The sequence below is a fragment of the Parus major genome, chromosome 12 (genome assembly GCF_001522545.3).
Source record: "Parus major isolate Abel chromosome 12, Parus_major1.1, whole genome shotgun sequence".
NCBI classification, from domain to species: Eukaryota; Metazoa; Chordata; class Aves; order Passeriformes; family Paridae; genus Parus; species Parus major.
The window spans coordinates 5241174-5256185 of NC_031781.1; the positions used below are offsets into that span (position 1 = coordinate 5241174).

General features: G+C 41.6%; 1 protein-coding gene across 1 annotated transcript in view; it reads left to right on the plus strand.

The window, feature by feature from the left end:
* Positions 1-12788, plus strand: part of SFMBT1 (Scm like with four mbt domains 1) — a 35639-nt gene extending 22851 nt beyond the window's left edge. The window contains exons 14-20 of the mRNA XM_033517504.1: positions 998-1137; positions 2983-3092; positions 4783-4958; positions 5675-5853; positions 5985-6230; positions 6465-6593; positions 7283-12788. Coding sequence (XP_033373395.1) covers positions 998-1137; positions 2983-3092; positions 4783-4958; positions 5675-5853; positions 5985-6230; positions 6465-6593; positions 7283-7423 — 1121 coding nt within the window. The 3' untranslated portion in view covers positions 7424-12788. The remainder of the gene's footprint in view (positions 1-997; positions 1138-2982; positions 3093-4782; positions 4959-5674; positions 5854-5984; positions 6231-6464; positions 6594-7282) is intronic.
* The last annotated feature ends 2224 nt before the right edge of the window (positions 12789-15012 follow it).

The following is a 15012-nucleotide window of genomic DNA, read 5'->3' on the forward strand; positions in this document are numbered from 1 at the left end:
GATGGCAAAATCTAATAATTTTCTAAACTGTTGCAAGAAGGAATGTGATGAATAAGTACATCTGCTGGTGAAAGTCACACAGATCCATCCATTTGGCAACACAGTGCCTCCTCTGCTGTTTTCTGTACAGTGAAGTGCACATCTGAAGCTTCACCAAAAGCAAGATAAAAATGATGTGTGCTTGTTTATCATTTTAATCGGCTTTTAATAGAGTCATAAAGTAAATTTGACTTCATTTCTTGATCTGCCAGTTTTCAGCTGCTGAGTTTAAAGTCTTTAAGTGATAGTGTTGCTCAATCAAGAAAAAACTACAATACTGCTGGGTAAAACAACATTGGTTTTGAACATAAGTGTATTGCAATATATGTTAATACATATAATATATGTATAATTTTGAGCAATGCTGAACCATTAAATATATTTAGAGAGCTGATGTCACTTCATCAAAGGTCAGTTTATCAGTTACTGCATCTTCTGTTTGCTAATCAAAGGAAAATAATCTAAAAATGCAAAACAATGTGATGCTGAAGTTTAGGATAAACAGTGGAGAATAACTGACAGTTTCTCTGGTGCCAGAAGTTTGGGGGAGAGAAAACTGACTGGAAAATTTATCTGTAATTGCTGTGTAGGAACTGCTTCTGCTACCAAAAATTTGGGATTGTCTTTGTCTTTGTTGTTCTCACTGGTGTGATCCATGAAGCAGCAGCAGACTAGCCAGGAAGGAACGTTTCTTTTCTGCTACATGACCATCTTTATTTACTGCAGCTTGACAGTTTGCAAGCATGGGTGTGAAGTATGAAAAATGTTTTGGCAACGTTGGAATAACTAATGGTGCCATTGCAAACGTGGCACAGAAACTACCTCAAATCCCTGTCATTCAGGACTTTTCCCCCTCCTTGTTTTGCTGCAGACAAACTGTTACGTAGTGTGAGCTTCTTTCCTGGGGCGCTTGCAGCGTGTGATTTAAACATTTGTTTTCTCATTTCTCACTTCTCAGTGGTAATTAATGGCAAGTACTGCTGCCCAAAGATCTACTTCAACCACCGGTGCTTCTCGGGGCCTTACCTGAACAAAGGCAGGATTGCAGAGCTTCCCCAGTCCGTGGGACCTGGGAACTGTGTTCTGGTGCTGAAGGAGGTGAGCTGGATGGATACACTGCAAAAAGCAGTATCTTAAACAAGAGGATCTCTCTCTAATCACAGATGGGTAATTCAGAAATTTAAGCTGATGATGAGTAAAGAGTGTCTTTTTGCATATAATAAAGTATAAAACATGAATGGTTTTAGGAATGGCTGATAAGAGTAAAAGCCTCTCATTTATCTAAGTAACACTCAGCCTTCTACTGCTAAATTTTATTTTCTGTTAAAACAGTATAACCTGTAATTACTACAATCAAAGGAGTTAGTATCTTTTTATGGCTGTAATAAATGTTTCCATTTTAATTAACAGAATTTAGCTGGAGATAATCCCAAAATTCCTTTACGGTTTGTACTGTTGATGGTAAAACAGAGGAAATCAGATTTTCTTAGTCAGAATGGCAAACTACGTTCAGTAATTGGGAAATGAAAAGACTTATCTGTGTTTTATAAGTTGGATACAATTTGCATGGATCAGATGAAATTACAGTTTGGCTTCTTAATGTAGTTGAGGGAGGCCATTCTTTAATGCTAGAGAGCTTCTCCAGAAGGTGTTTCACAGCAAATTTACAGATTCTTTAGTGTAATAATTATTTTTCTGAAATTTCAGAAAAGGTCATGAGGTGCTTATTGTCTGACCTGAGAGGCTGGAAATTTCCCAAGACGTAACTAACTGGATGTGCACACTTGAACTATCATGAAATGATCACTTTATATATAAGAATTGGCTCAACATACCTGGAATTTTTACCTTCCCTACCAAGTATCTTAATGGGGAGAGACCATAAGAAAGAGAGACTTTCTGGCAGACATGCTGTAAAACAGGAGTCTGGTTGTCAAGAATCAAGCAGATTATTGAAAAAGGTCGATTTTTGTATGCAGAAAAGTACCCTATCCTTCCTGCCCATTTCAGTACTTTAATGTAAGGATGGCAAAAAAACAAATGTGAAATTCTGTGGCAGCTTCATTTTATCTTGAAGGTTTACTCTGCTTCATTGCCTGAAAGCAGAAAGAATGCACAAATCCTGCTGAGTGGTGCTGAAGTTCAGCCAGTGTGCTCAGTTGTGTTGATTTCAGTTGTGAGTCTTGCTCACAGTATGAATCCTAGAGAGAGTTTGGTGCTTGCATTATATTTAATACTTTCCTTTGATTTCTGGACTACTGTGTTAGTAACAATAAAACTGCAAATTTGTAATGTCAAGGTTGTTATGCACCCAGTTGGGAATGATTGGAATAAGCACATAGTGAGCATAAAAAGTACAATTAGAGTGCGCAGTTTGTACTATCCCCCTCTAACTTCAGATTATTCACAACTTCCAAGTTACTTTACAGTACCCAAGAAATTATAATTTTATTAAAATACAGATCTTATCATGGTTTGTGGAAGCAAAACAGATGAGAGATTAGGATTCTGCACTATGATTTTTTTGTAAGCAGTAGGTTAGCAGGCAGCAAAATCCTGCATTTTTTGGCACATCTTCACATGACATACAATCTTTAAGATAATCACTCAGATTTAGCCAAGGTTATGCAAGTTTGGGAGTACTGAGCCTCAGGCATTAATTTAGTGATGTGTAATTCAAGGGCAATGACTTGGAAATTGCTGGATACACTCGTGACTCTGCAGACAAATTCTGAGGGTTGGGAAGGCCCGGAGTGTCGGCTGCTCTCAGTGTTCGTTTTGGCACTGTCAGGACGTGTCTGTAATCCTGCTGTGAATGAGTGCTTTGATGCTAGATAATTTGGATGAATAGGAGTAATTTCCTATTCTGCCCTGGCACTTTAAAACAGATTTATTGTACAAATAACTTACATATGTTTTCTGTTCTTCCCTCCCGCACTGTAGGTTCTCACTTTACTGATCAATGCCGCCTACAAACCCAGCCGTGTCCTGCGAGAGCTGCAGCTGGATGAAGAGGCTGCGTGGCATGGCCATGGAGAGACCCTAAAAGCCAAGTAAATTCTTGTCCTGTTCTCTGTCTCGTCAGTCGCAGTAGCTGTTCTCTGCAGTCTGTGCTTGAACTTGCATTTCAGGGAAGGAAAAATAGCTTAGAGCATATCAAGATGCCAACAGCCATTAAATGTTAAATTCTTCATAAATTTCTTTATGAATTCTGGTGGAGTGCATGTGATTTTAATGCTCCATAATATGGCAGTGTACTCTGCTACAGCCATGTGAGCAGCTAGAGGCTGGTGTGGCACTGGTACAACACTGTACTGACAGACAGACGACAGACACGTGGGTGAGGTTTAAGATTCTGTAATTCACCTGAAGATAATTGTCAGTTTTTTAAAGCAGAAACATGTACTGCTTGGGAAGCTTCTCAAGCATTTCCACACGAATTTCTTAGTGGAAAAAGATTGTTCAGAAATAAAGTTAGAAGCTTTGAAATGGCCTGACATGGATGTCTTTCCACAGCAGTTTTTCCCTAAAGCACTCCCAGTTTTCTTGCTGAGCTTTTTGGGTTGAAGCTTCTTTGCAGGATTACTTTTACAGCTAGGAAAAAAGCAGTGAACATATTTGCATATATTTGATAAATCCAGATATTTCTTTATAGTCTGGGGATGGTTTTGTAATTAGGTCACTGTGTTTGCATATTAGAGATTAGATTTTCCCAATGTGCCACTGCACACTTTCCTACATAATTTTGAACGTGTCAGTAATTCTTTTGTTGGATCAGTTCCATGTATAAAAAGACACCTTTCCCTATATTGAAGGATTGCTCTGTATTGGGCAATAGGAAGATGACAAAGGTTAGTGTAAATAGAAGGTGTAGCTGAGGAATAAAGAACAAAATGCTTGTTTAGTCTCACTGAAGTTGCTGTTTGCTTTCTTTTACCACATAGTGACACCAGGGGTATCTGGACTACGATCATACAGCTGTTTTTTTCAAGGTATTAACTAGGAACTTGCAGGCCTGAAACATCTCTGGTAGATATCAGCACATGCTTGTAGCTGTGCTGGGAGAGCAAAGCAGAAATGCTGAGCAGCTCTGGCAGATATTGCACAGTGCAGCTCTTTCAGTGTAATGGCAAGGTTGGTGAAAAAGGAATAATTTCTTTTTTTAAATCGAACAGGAGCAGTGTGCAATAATAATCAATCAGGAATCATGCAATAAGTGACTGTCCTAGGGAATTGTTCAGCAGGTGGTCAAAAGCTGACTGGAAATGTGTCAGTGGTCCCCTTGCCTCCATAGGAGCACAGAAAGGCTCACCAAAAGCTGTCTGCTGATACCTGAATGAGCCCAGTGGGTGCTCTCAGCCTTGGTTTGGGGAGCCAGCTGTCCATGTCACAGTGGGCATTTCTGCAGTCCCATAAAAGCAAAGGGAGAGCAAACCATCTGTGAACAAAGAAAACAAAAGATCTGAACTCTGGGACAGTCCTCTCAGATGATGTTTTGTAGTTGTTGATGGAGCAGTGTTGCTGTGTTTGGTACTGCAGCCACCTCTGTGTTGGATTTTCTTTATTTGGGTATCTGACATAAGAGATGGGAGCTCCTGTTTCCTGGACTTGGCAGCCCATAAAATTCATCATTGCTCATATTTTTTCTAAGTTTGATCTCAGTATTCTTGTACACCTTTAAATGAAGTCCTTTTATCCTGGTAGGCAGAAGATTCCTAACTGTTCCTGTATTTTCAATGCTAGATACAAAGGCAAGAGCTACCGTGCGACCGTGGAGGTGGTGAGGACGGCGGATCGGGTGGCGGATTTCTGCAGGAAAACATGCATCAAGCTGGAATGCTGTCCAAACCTCTTTGGCCCTCAGATGGTGCTGGATAAGTGTTCAGAGAACTGCTCTGTCTTGACAAAGACAAAATACAGTGAGTAGTAGATCCATACCAAGGTGAAGTTTGGAGTGTGATGTTTTAGTTTCTTTTGGCTTTGAGTCCAGAAGGAGCAGCTCAAGCACTACATAGAGAGGCCTGCAAAATATTCATGTTCCATTGTGTAGAGGAGAAAAAATTAATTCTGTATTAAGTGGCGGAACCATGGCTTAACTTCTGTCATGTGCTTAAAACTTTATCTTTTGAAAACAACTTTTGAGACAAGAACTGACTAATGTAATTTAAGTGACAATATAAATTCCTTTTGCCAATTTGTTGTAGGGAAAAAGAGATGCAACATCTTCAAGCTGTTTTCTTAGTTTTCAGGATTTTTGCAGACTGGCTTTAACCATTTGACACTGTGAGAACAAACAGTGCATTGAGGCCATGTTTAAAAACTACAAATCATCATATAAAGCACCAATAAATTGAACCAAATCTTTAATAGTTTTTGTATAAAAGAGGATCATTTGGGGGCTTCCCAGATAAGGAGGAAGTAAATTTTTACAGGGCAAACAAAGTTGGTCAATAACTCTTTTTTCTTAAACCAAATTGAAGTGGAAAATACAGATATAGTGATTTTGAAGTTTTGCAGAACTGGGATTCCTATTGGGAAGTGTCATTCTACTGATTTTCCAGTTCTGATGAGGGACAAACATAGCTAGTGATACTGAAGGTGCATTTCAACACTGCTCTGTTCTTCTGTCTGGTAGCACACTATTATGGAAAGCGGAAAAACAAGCGGATAGGTCGGCCCCCAGGTGGCCACAGCAACCTGGAAGTAGCCATGAAGAAACCAAATAAAAGAAGGAAGAGACGAAAACATTTCTTTGTTCATAAGAAAAAACGTTCTTCTACGTCCGTGGATAACACTCCAGCTGGATCTCCCCAGGTAGGACCCTGCCAGCAGTGCTCATAGATCTGAGATGTGATCTTTGACTGCTTCATTTGAAACAGCAAACATCAGTTCCTTGTAACTTCAGGGTTACAGCTGCCTCTTTTTCTTCTTTCCTAACTGTTCAGGGCAGTGGGGCAGAAGAGGAGGATGACCAGGATGAGGTGGATGAAGAGTCTCTGACTGAGGACAGCACCTCAGAGCACCAAGATGAACTGCTCGAAGAGTCAGAGGTGTCAGAGAAGAAATCCTTGTCGTCATCTCCCACCCAGAGCGAACTGTCCCATTCCCTGGCTCAGGACCGAGACAAGCGGAAGAGGAAGCTCAGGACCTTTTCCTTTTCTGACGATGAAAATAAACCTCCTTCGCCAAAGGTAACTTGGAATGTAGATTTCTGCCCTGGCTTGCTCCCTGCTGAGCAAGCACCAAAATCTGGGGAGTATTAACCACAGTATGTGTGTTCTCTGTTACTCTGAGAAGGGCATTGTTAAAACTACAGAATAATTGAAGTCCGTGATTTTTGTTATGGTTGTGTCATAGGACTGTAATAAAGATGGGTATATCAATACCCATGTGTGATATTTTGGGAATTCTTTTGGCTTGTCTAGGACATAAAGATGGAAGTTGCTGAAAAGCTGCAGCTGGACAGTAACCCTCTGGAATGGAGTGTAGCTGATGTGGTACGATTCCTCAAATCCACCGACTGTGCTCCGCTGGCAAGGATTTTCCTTGATCAGGTATCATTTTCTGTCTGTTAAATGTTGAATCTGTCACTTGGCTTCTTATCCTCTAAAGAGTCGGAAAAATAATTTTTTTTAGTAGGGTTCTGAGGAAACAAACACTTTTGAGCAACCTGCAACAGTTTGAGAGAGGAGAGTTCAGGGAAGGACCAGATTTTTTCAGGTTTCTCACTACTGAGGGGAGAATATTTTGGTCAGCAGAGCATCTGAATCCTATAACTACAAATAATGCCTACAACAGAGCACCATGACAAGAGTCAACATTTTATTTGCTTCTTGATTAAAATTTGCCATAAAACCAGTGTTAAAAATTTAAACTATTAAAACTAATAGTTAGGGTGGTTTATGATGGTGGATGTTCCAGATATACTTCACTTCTATTTTTATAGAAAGATGCAGTAGTTGGTTAAAGTTACTTTCTTCATGAAATTCCCTGGGTTTCTTTTGTTGGGTTGTATTTTTTACAATAGAATCTCCTGAGACTCTGTACCTCTGTGGATTTCAGCTGGCATTTTAAGAAGAAAGTTAATTTGTTGTGTGTGAGAGAGATTTTTAAACTGCATGGGGAAGCATGAAAGAAACATCTAATTCACAAATGGTCACAAATCTGAAATTATAACAAGTCAGAGCTGAAGGAGCAGGGAGAATAACAACAAAGTCACTGTGGAATTTTTGTGTTCTGACAGGAAATCGATGGCCAGGCACTGCTGCTGCTGACCCTGCCCACTGTTCAGGAGTGCATGGACTTGAAGCTTGGACCAGCTATTAAACTCTGCCATCACATTGAGAGGGTCAAACTTGCCTTCTACCAGCAGTTTGCAAACTGAGGAGCAGCCAAGTTGAAGTGGACCTTCGAAGCACAACTACAAAAACATGCTCCTTCCTCTCTAGCAAGTAAAGCCAAATGAACTTTAACTGAGGCCCTGGTGACCTAAATGCGTGTCAGCCTCATTTTTTTCTATTTCAACAGAAGGAAGACAACATCTGGAGCAAAATGCCAATGCAAACACAGGGGCTACTCTACCAGCTGCCAGCTCGGGAACACAATAGTCTCTTGCTCTATGGTTCCCTTTTTTTAACGTATTTTTTAATGATTACAGAAAAGTCTCCTCTTGTGGGAAACGACATTTCAATAGTTCTGTTGGCACGAAACTTTAAAAGGAGAAACGGATCCTGTTTACGTTCGCATGTAGGCTGCCAGAAATAAACTTTCTGTTCCTGATGTTTCACAGAATCCCCTTCCCTCCCTGTGGACAAACACTTGCTTTACCACAGCACTGACTTTGGAATGTGTTCTTTGCACATTCGTGTGTTAATGTTGAGATTTTTAATGAATTTGTTCATTGTTAGGACAACAATGTGGCCACAGGGTTCTGAATGTACAGTATAGCAAGAGTGTGGTTCCTTTTGAAGTTTTTGTTTGTTTGTTTTGGTTTGTTTCACTGTTGTTGGTTTTGCTTTTGTTTTTACTACCTCTGTAGCCTGAACAGTAGAAGCGATGAACTAAAAAGGGAGGGAGCTGTTCTTTTTGGGCACATGGTCCGTGGCTGCACAGCAGTCTCGCTTCTGTGGGCATGTCCAGAGTGCAAACCAATGTCAGCACACAGAGCTTCTGTTCCAAAGCTTTAGCTGAAACTTCTGTAGGCATAACCTGGATGCTTCCTTTTTTCAGATGTCAGAAAACTTAATTATTTTGCACTTCTCTTACAGGCAGGCTGTAGGACATAAGGAAGGAAAGAGAAAGTGCCTCTGCATTTTCTATATTTGGGTTATCAGATTTTTATTGGGTTTTTTGTTTGGTTTTGTTTTGTTTTTTTTATTGTATGAAGTTATTTCCTTTTTCTTCTAGCAAACAATTGGGCCATGTATATAGGGCCTGTCAGCAGACTTTTGCTTTGCTACCTGAACATCTATTTAGAGAATACACTAAGGAAACTGCAATCGATAGAGGGCTGCAACATAGCTCTGCCAGTGTTTGCATTCTGGAAACTCTTAGGAGCTTGACTTTGTATTTTTAACTATCTACAGATGCTCAGGATCAGACTTGATGAAAATTTGGTGGGTTGGCAAGGGATTTGTGTGCTTTTATTACAGAAAAGGAAAAAGACCAGTGGGATATCTTAGTTCCATCACAAGTAAGACCATCAGAGTAGACTCACAGTAGGATGAACTGCTGATTTTAATTTTCCAGGGTAATAAAACCCAATCAGCCACATGCTGCAGGGCAGTGTTTTACACTTTGAGCAAGAGGGTTTACATTACTTTCCATTATAGGTGTGGGGAAACTCACATCAGGCTCAAGATCTACATCAAATAAGTGTTGAGTTTCAGCTGGCTTGCATTCATTCAGTCTGCCTGTTCTCAGAGTGTTTGGAGGAGCACAGGCAGGAGCTGGATGTGTGCAGCTCTGCCCCTTTATGTCCTAGTCAAATCCATCTCTGCAGGAAGCCCCTGCCCTACAAAAGCATCTGAGTTAGGAAGGTGCCCGCTGCAGGAATCGGTTTTGGGAAGATGCAGTTTTGATGAACAGGGTCTACTGTGGTCAAATGGAATGATTCAGGTGTCCCTTAGGCCCAGTGTGACTGGCCATTCCAGAGCTGTGAGCTGCAGGATTCAGCAAGGACGTGGTCTGTAGGCTAAGAGCTGAGTTGGCACAGCCCATGACTGTACCTGACACGTTGGTGTTGAGGGAGAGCTTCCTCCAGTGAAAACTGCTGGCACTAAGCCAAGCTCAGTAACTGGGGGTTGTTGCTTTTGCCCCTTAGAATAACTCCCTAGTCAAGGCAGAACTATTGACATGAGGATTAAAATAAGATTTTTTTTTTTTCATTCCAGAATTGAAATGTAAATGTCAGACCATTTATTGGCTGAATATTCCTGAGTGAGGGGCGGTGTGACGCTAGGATGGTTTTTCTCCCACATTGTAAGCAGAGTGCGAAGACACAATTAAATTGAAATCAAAGTGTCCCTTTTTCCTCCTTATGCCAGATATGTGGCCAATAAATGGATGTTTTGGCTCTTCATATTATGCTTAGATCATTTGCCTGTACTCCAGTCCCTTAGGACAAGCTCATTCATAAGCCATTAGGCTTGAAAAAATTTCTAAAGAAATAGTGCTGCTTTGCTGTCAGCATCTTGTCTTGAGAAATTTAACCAGCAGAGAACTTCTGGGCTGGAAGATGATGCTTTTGGGTCAGTGCAGTAGAATTCCCAGAGTTCTGTTGTCCTGCTGCCTGGCAAGATTGACCTGACCAAGAGATGTTGCTTCCACCTTTTCCCATAGACAGATAGATATCTTTTTAAGTAGTTGTCAGGAGAGAAGAGAGCTGAACATGTAATTTAGTGGACCTGTTAACATGGTGCCTGGGGTTTAAAATACAAATGTCATACTTCCTTTTCTCAGTAAATAAAGCAGTCAGCAGTTTCAGCCGTTAGTGGGATACTTACTGGTCACCTTTGGCATGTTTTATAGGCTGGATTTTTCTGCCTTGTTTTGGGAGGCACTGACAGTCTGGTCCCAATGGGATCTATTTTTGTTGAGATTTTCAAAAGGGATGTTTTCATTGTTTGTGAAATGTTTTTATGCTGCACACGGGTACTGTACACTCTGTTTCCTGGAAAAAAATGCACTCTGTTTTATTGCTGGATTTAAAAGGGATACTTGGGGCTTTATCTTGATGGATGGTGTTTCTACTTGACTCTGTTTCAAATTCCTCTTTCTCTATGCGTGGCAGATGACACAACTGCACTTACTTGTTCATCTTACTCCAGTACGACTTGAAATGAGCTCACGCGCTGCTTTAGTCACTCTGTTTCTTCAAAACTGGATTTGTGTAGCTGGTGGCTGAATCTTGGATTTGGGTGACAGCAATCTTTCACCACCAGAAATCACTGGGACTGCAGTAATTTAGGGTTCAGGGCTTGTGCTGTCCTCTAGCACATAATTCACCATACAGTACAACAAAGCTGGAATCCAGGAGAAAGGCACTGATGTCCTACAAATGTCTCCAGTACAAGAAAATGAACTCTCCGCTGAGCCTTGTGTACTGGTAATGTGGCTGGTAACAGGAGTTTGCCCTTGGATTGACCCACTGAGGGTTTGTGTTCTTGCTTGTCATATTTTCAAATGCATTGTGCAATCTTGGGTTTGCACATCACAGCTTTAGAAATCTGGTGGTGCCATTTTGACTGTACTAAGCTTAGCCTTGTTAGGCAGGAAGATTTTGTTGGATCACTGTTGTGTGCTTTCTGCACCAACTCAAGGATTCTGTAACAGAGAAGTATTTGACCTCCAAAAATGCCATGGAGGTCTAATGTGGTAGAATTATCCCCAAAGCACAAGCAGCTTGCAGTCCATCCTAAACTGAAAGCAGTCCTTCCAGGAGAAGAGAGGTACAGCACTGACCTTGGTGAATGAAGACTACTTTTTTCCTAACTCTAAACATTTTTGAAAGTTCCTCTTTGAGGAATGAAATAAAAGGCAGATTAATTTCTGTACTGTATAGAACTCCAGGTCTGCAGCCTCTCCTGGGATTAATGGAAACAGTACATACAAAGTTCAGGAGTGGTTTTAAAGATTACATTCTCTGTCACAACTTTTAGCAGTATTTTGTTGTTTTAGGATTTGGTAGTGTTTGTTCTTTATTCCAGTGATGCTTTAAAGGAGGGAAGGAGTATTTAGCTGCTAGGTCCACAGAAGTGTAAATATATTTACAGTTGATTGGACTGAGCACTCCATTCTTCTGTATGAAGTACAAAGCCTTGGTACTTTGTTAGCAGAAAGCCCAGTGGCTTGTGAGATTTTTGAATGTAATGGAATAGGCTTCAAAACTATCGAGCTCAAATTGGAGACTGGATACCTTTGGACCAAATCTCTTGTTACTAGATGAAGTAGCCTTACCAGAAAGCCAAAAATATGATCCTGTACAAAGCTACTCCTTAACCAGTCCTGTCACAAAGTGTCAGCCTGGTTGCTGCCTACTGTGAGCTCAGATTACCTAAAAGTAACTAAGCACAAAGACATAGGCTGGGTCAGGAGACTTCAGATGTAGGATGAAGGCTCCTCTTCCAAGGGATTGTGTGCCGACCCCTTGTTTCAGAGTGCTGCTGCCCTTCCCCAAACACGCATGAGCCTTGTTTTCAAGGGCAGCCTTCTGGGTGAAGGATTGCAATGGGACTTGGGAACACCAGAGACAACAAGCCTCTTATTGTTGTAAAACCAAAATGCTAATCTGTTTGAAACACAAGGAAAACAAGTTAAGATTAGTGATACTTTGTCTCCATGGTCATTTGTAGCTTCCTTGGCGTGGTATCTGTTCTGAAATGCACCAGACATGCAAGTGAGAAGATGAGATTTTGATGAGAAGTTGCTCTGTTCAGGTGCCCAGCCAGCAGTGTTTGGCTCAGCTTTAAGCCATGGAAGTGAGCAGGTTTTGCACTGACAGAGTTCCAAGGCAGTGGGTCTGAGTGACTTAGCACAAACAATGGGAGCCCTGGCCTGGGACAGACTGGGGGGAGCAGCCCTGGGGCTTGGGGACAGCCTATGGCACAGGGTCAACTCTGAGCTCTGGGCACAAAGGAATTCTCACCCACTCTGAAAGTTGTTGAGCACCAGTTTCCAAGAAACCTCATGGCAAAAGAAAAAACAATCTGGAGGTGTCATGTTTCTCCTCTCTTTTTTTTTTTCTTTTTTTTTTTTTTTCCCCCATGATTTCTGTTTAAAATAAATTTAAAATAATCTCTATAGACAATCAGAGGTCTTCTAGGAGTCTCTACCCAAAAGGGTGCCAGCTCCACACTTGTGGGCCTCTTTCTTATACTAATTCATTGGAACTGATGCACTTTTCCTGTATTTTGCCTTTTTTAATTAGCTGCTTGTTCTTAAACAAAGATTTAAATGCATATTGTGTTGTGTCCCTTCTGCTTGTTTTATCTTTCTTTAACTTTTAAAAGAAAATATATATATGCAGTGAGACTGAAGTACTACATGGAAGAGAAACATGCACAAGAAAATATGCCTATTAAGTCCCACCATTGTTTGAGCAGGTGTAACAATTTAATCAGAGGATTTTTTTAAAAAATATTTTGGATGGATATTTTACTTGTTTTGTCTGTAAATAGTGTACAAAAGTTTGTGTTATATGACAATTTTAAGTGGTTGTAAGAAAATTAAAAAAGATACTTAAACTGTTACTGATGGCTTTGGTGTTAATATCATCATAAATGCTGCTGCTGACCATGAGCAATTTTCCAGCTTGGAAAACCGTGGAAAGCTGTCTGGCATGTTCCATGACTTGCATAAAAGGTAAAGGCAAGACACATAAAAACCACTTGGAGAGGCTTCGTGTTAGACCTTGATAGGGTTTATTCAGTTCCCTCAAATGCAGGAGTCCTCTTTATCAAAGCTTCTTCTAAGGTAGAGGTTTTGTTTCACAGGGTGCTGAATCCAGTTAATACACAGGAGCTGAGGACAGGACCTACAAATTGGAGTCATTTTCTTTTAATGCCTTATTCAAACCTTGGAAGCTGCTTGATACAATCTGCTGCAAACCTTGTGGGTGCTGCAGCTCCTTCTGGATGGTTTTGTAAAGGTTAGTGCTACCCCAGCAAGCTGAAATTTTAAAACAGGCTGGTTTTGCTTCCTCTAAATAACATGAGAGTCCACAGGATGCTTCAGAAACAACTTTGCCTTGCAAAGTTCTTGTTTCCTTACTTGGCATTCCAGCAGATTGTACTCAGCACTTGTTTCTTGGCTGCACTTCAGTTACCTTGAGCTGATTTAACACTGGGTGCAAAAAATGCATAGGAGTGGGATGAAACTGATTTGTTTAACACTGTCTTTAGACCTCTATAAATATGTAGGATTTAACATAAATCTTCTACTTGCCTTCACAGAGCACTGTCTGCTTGAGAGAAATCTGAAGGCTTGTGAATAGCACATAGCAGGAGGTAGTGATTTGTCTGCCACAAGTTTCAGAAGGGCTTATAGGAGTCATGATGAGATGAAACCCTTGAAGAGGTATTTTGGGGGAATGATCTGTTTTAAAGCATGGAATATGTAGTAACATGAGGCATAAGCTCTTTGAGTTATGTTTCCTGATTCATGTCTGAAACATAGGTTTTGTGTGTAAATAGCATTAGGTAAATCTTTAACTAGTATTGGGGTCCAGGTCAGGTACGTGTGTGGGATCTCTAATGTTCAGCAGCAGCTGTGAAAGCTGAAAAACCACCCTGGGCCACAAGCAAATAGGTCAAGTCCTGCTTGCAAATGCAGTGCTTGGTGGTTGTTACCACTGCGTGCAAGGGAGAGAAAAAGCAACCTGCTTCAGTCCCTGTCTTTTCTGTTAGGTAACAGAGCTCTTGCTTTGGCAGCTAAGAGCAAAAGAGTGTTGACCTGGGGCCAGAGCATTTTGGGCAGAACATTTTGGCTGTGTGCTCTCTAGGTCAGAGAGCTGAGAGGATTTATTTTCCTAGCTGCAACTTCCAAACATTTATGACACAGCCTAAAAAACAGAGAAATCACTGTTGTATGCCAATACTATTTGGCATCACCTGCCAGGAGGGACAGTCACGTAGGTAGGTTTGCAATGTAGTCACAACATGTGTTATTTAAAGAACTATTGATTCATGTGCTTGGCTTTGCTTTCTGATAGCCTTAAACATGTGCTTTCTGGGTCATACTTATAACTGAATTCATATTTAGACAGGGATTTTAAATTATTTAAAGAAATTAAAGAAGTTGTGTAAGAAAGCAATACAATGCAACACGACCTGGGTTGATCCTACACAAAAATAAAAAGCTAAATTTGGTGCAGTTCTGTCTGGTGAGGATGAAGAGGGGTACAGCACAGTGAGGCCAGTCAAGGCTCACTGGCCAATAGGTCCAGTTTCAGAGTTTTTCAAATGAAAGTGCTGACATGTTTTGTTAAATCTATTGGGTCGGGGGTTGCCCTTTTTCAAGGATGAAACATTTTTGCTAAAGACCCCAGGTCATACTCTTTCTAGGGTGATAGCAGCCCTGCCTGACCCTGTGCGGTCTGGGCTAAGCAGAGTCTCGGGTGCTGTGGTTCTGACCCGGGGATTCCTCCGGGCTGTGGTGCGTTTTAGAAATGGGGGTGGACGCTGGAGCCAGACGGTGTTTGGATGCTGGAGCCAGGCAGCAGCAGCACCAGACTCTCCTCTGCCGTGCTCCTCAGCGGACAGTCCTGGGGCCGAACCCCTGCTCCCGGGGACGCGGGGTCGGACCCTGTCCCGGGGCCGGTGGCAGTCGGTGTCCCGGGGCCGGTGGCAGTCGGTGTCCCGGGGCCGGTGGCAGTCGGTGTCCCGGGGCCGGTGGCAGTCGGTGTCCCGGGCGGAGCGCTGAGGGCCGGCCGGGCGGTGACGCGGCGGGGCGGTGTAGGGGCGGGCAGGGGCGGTG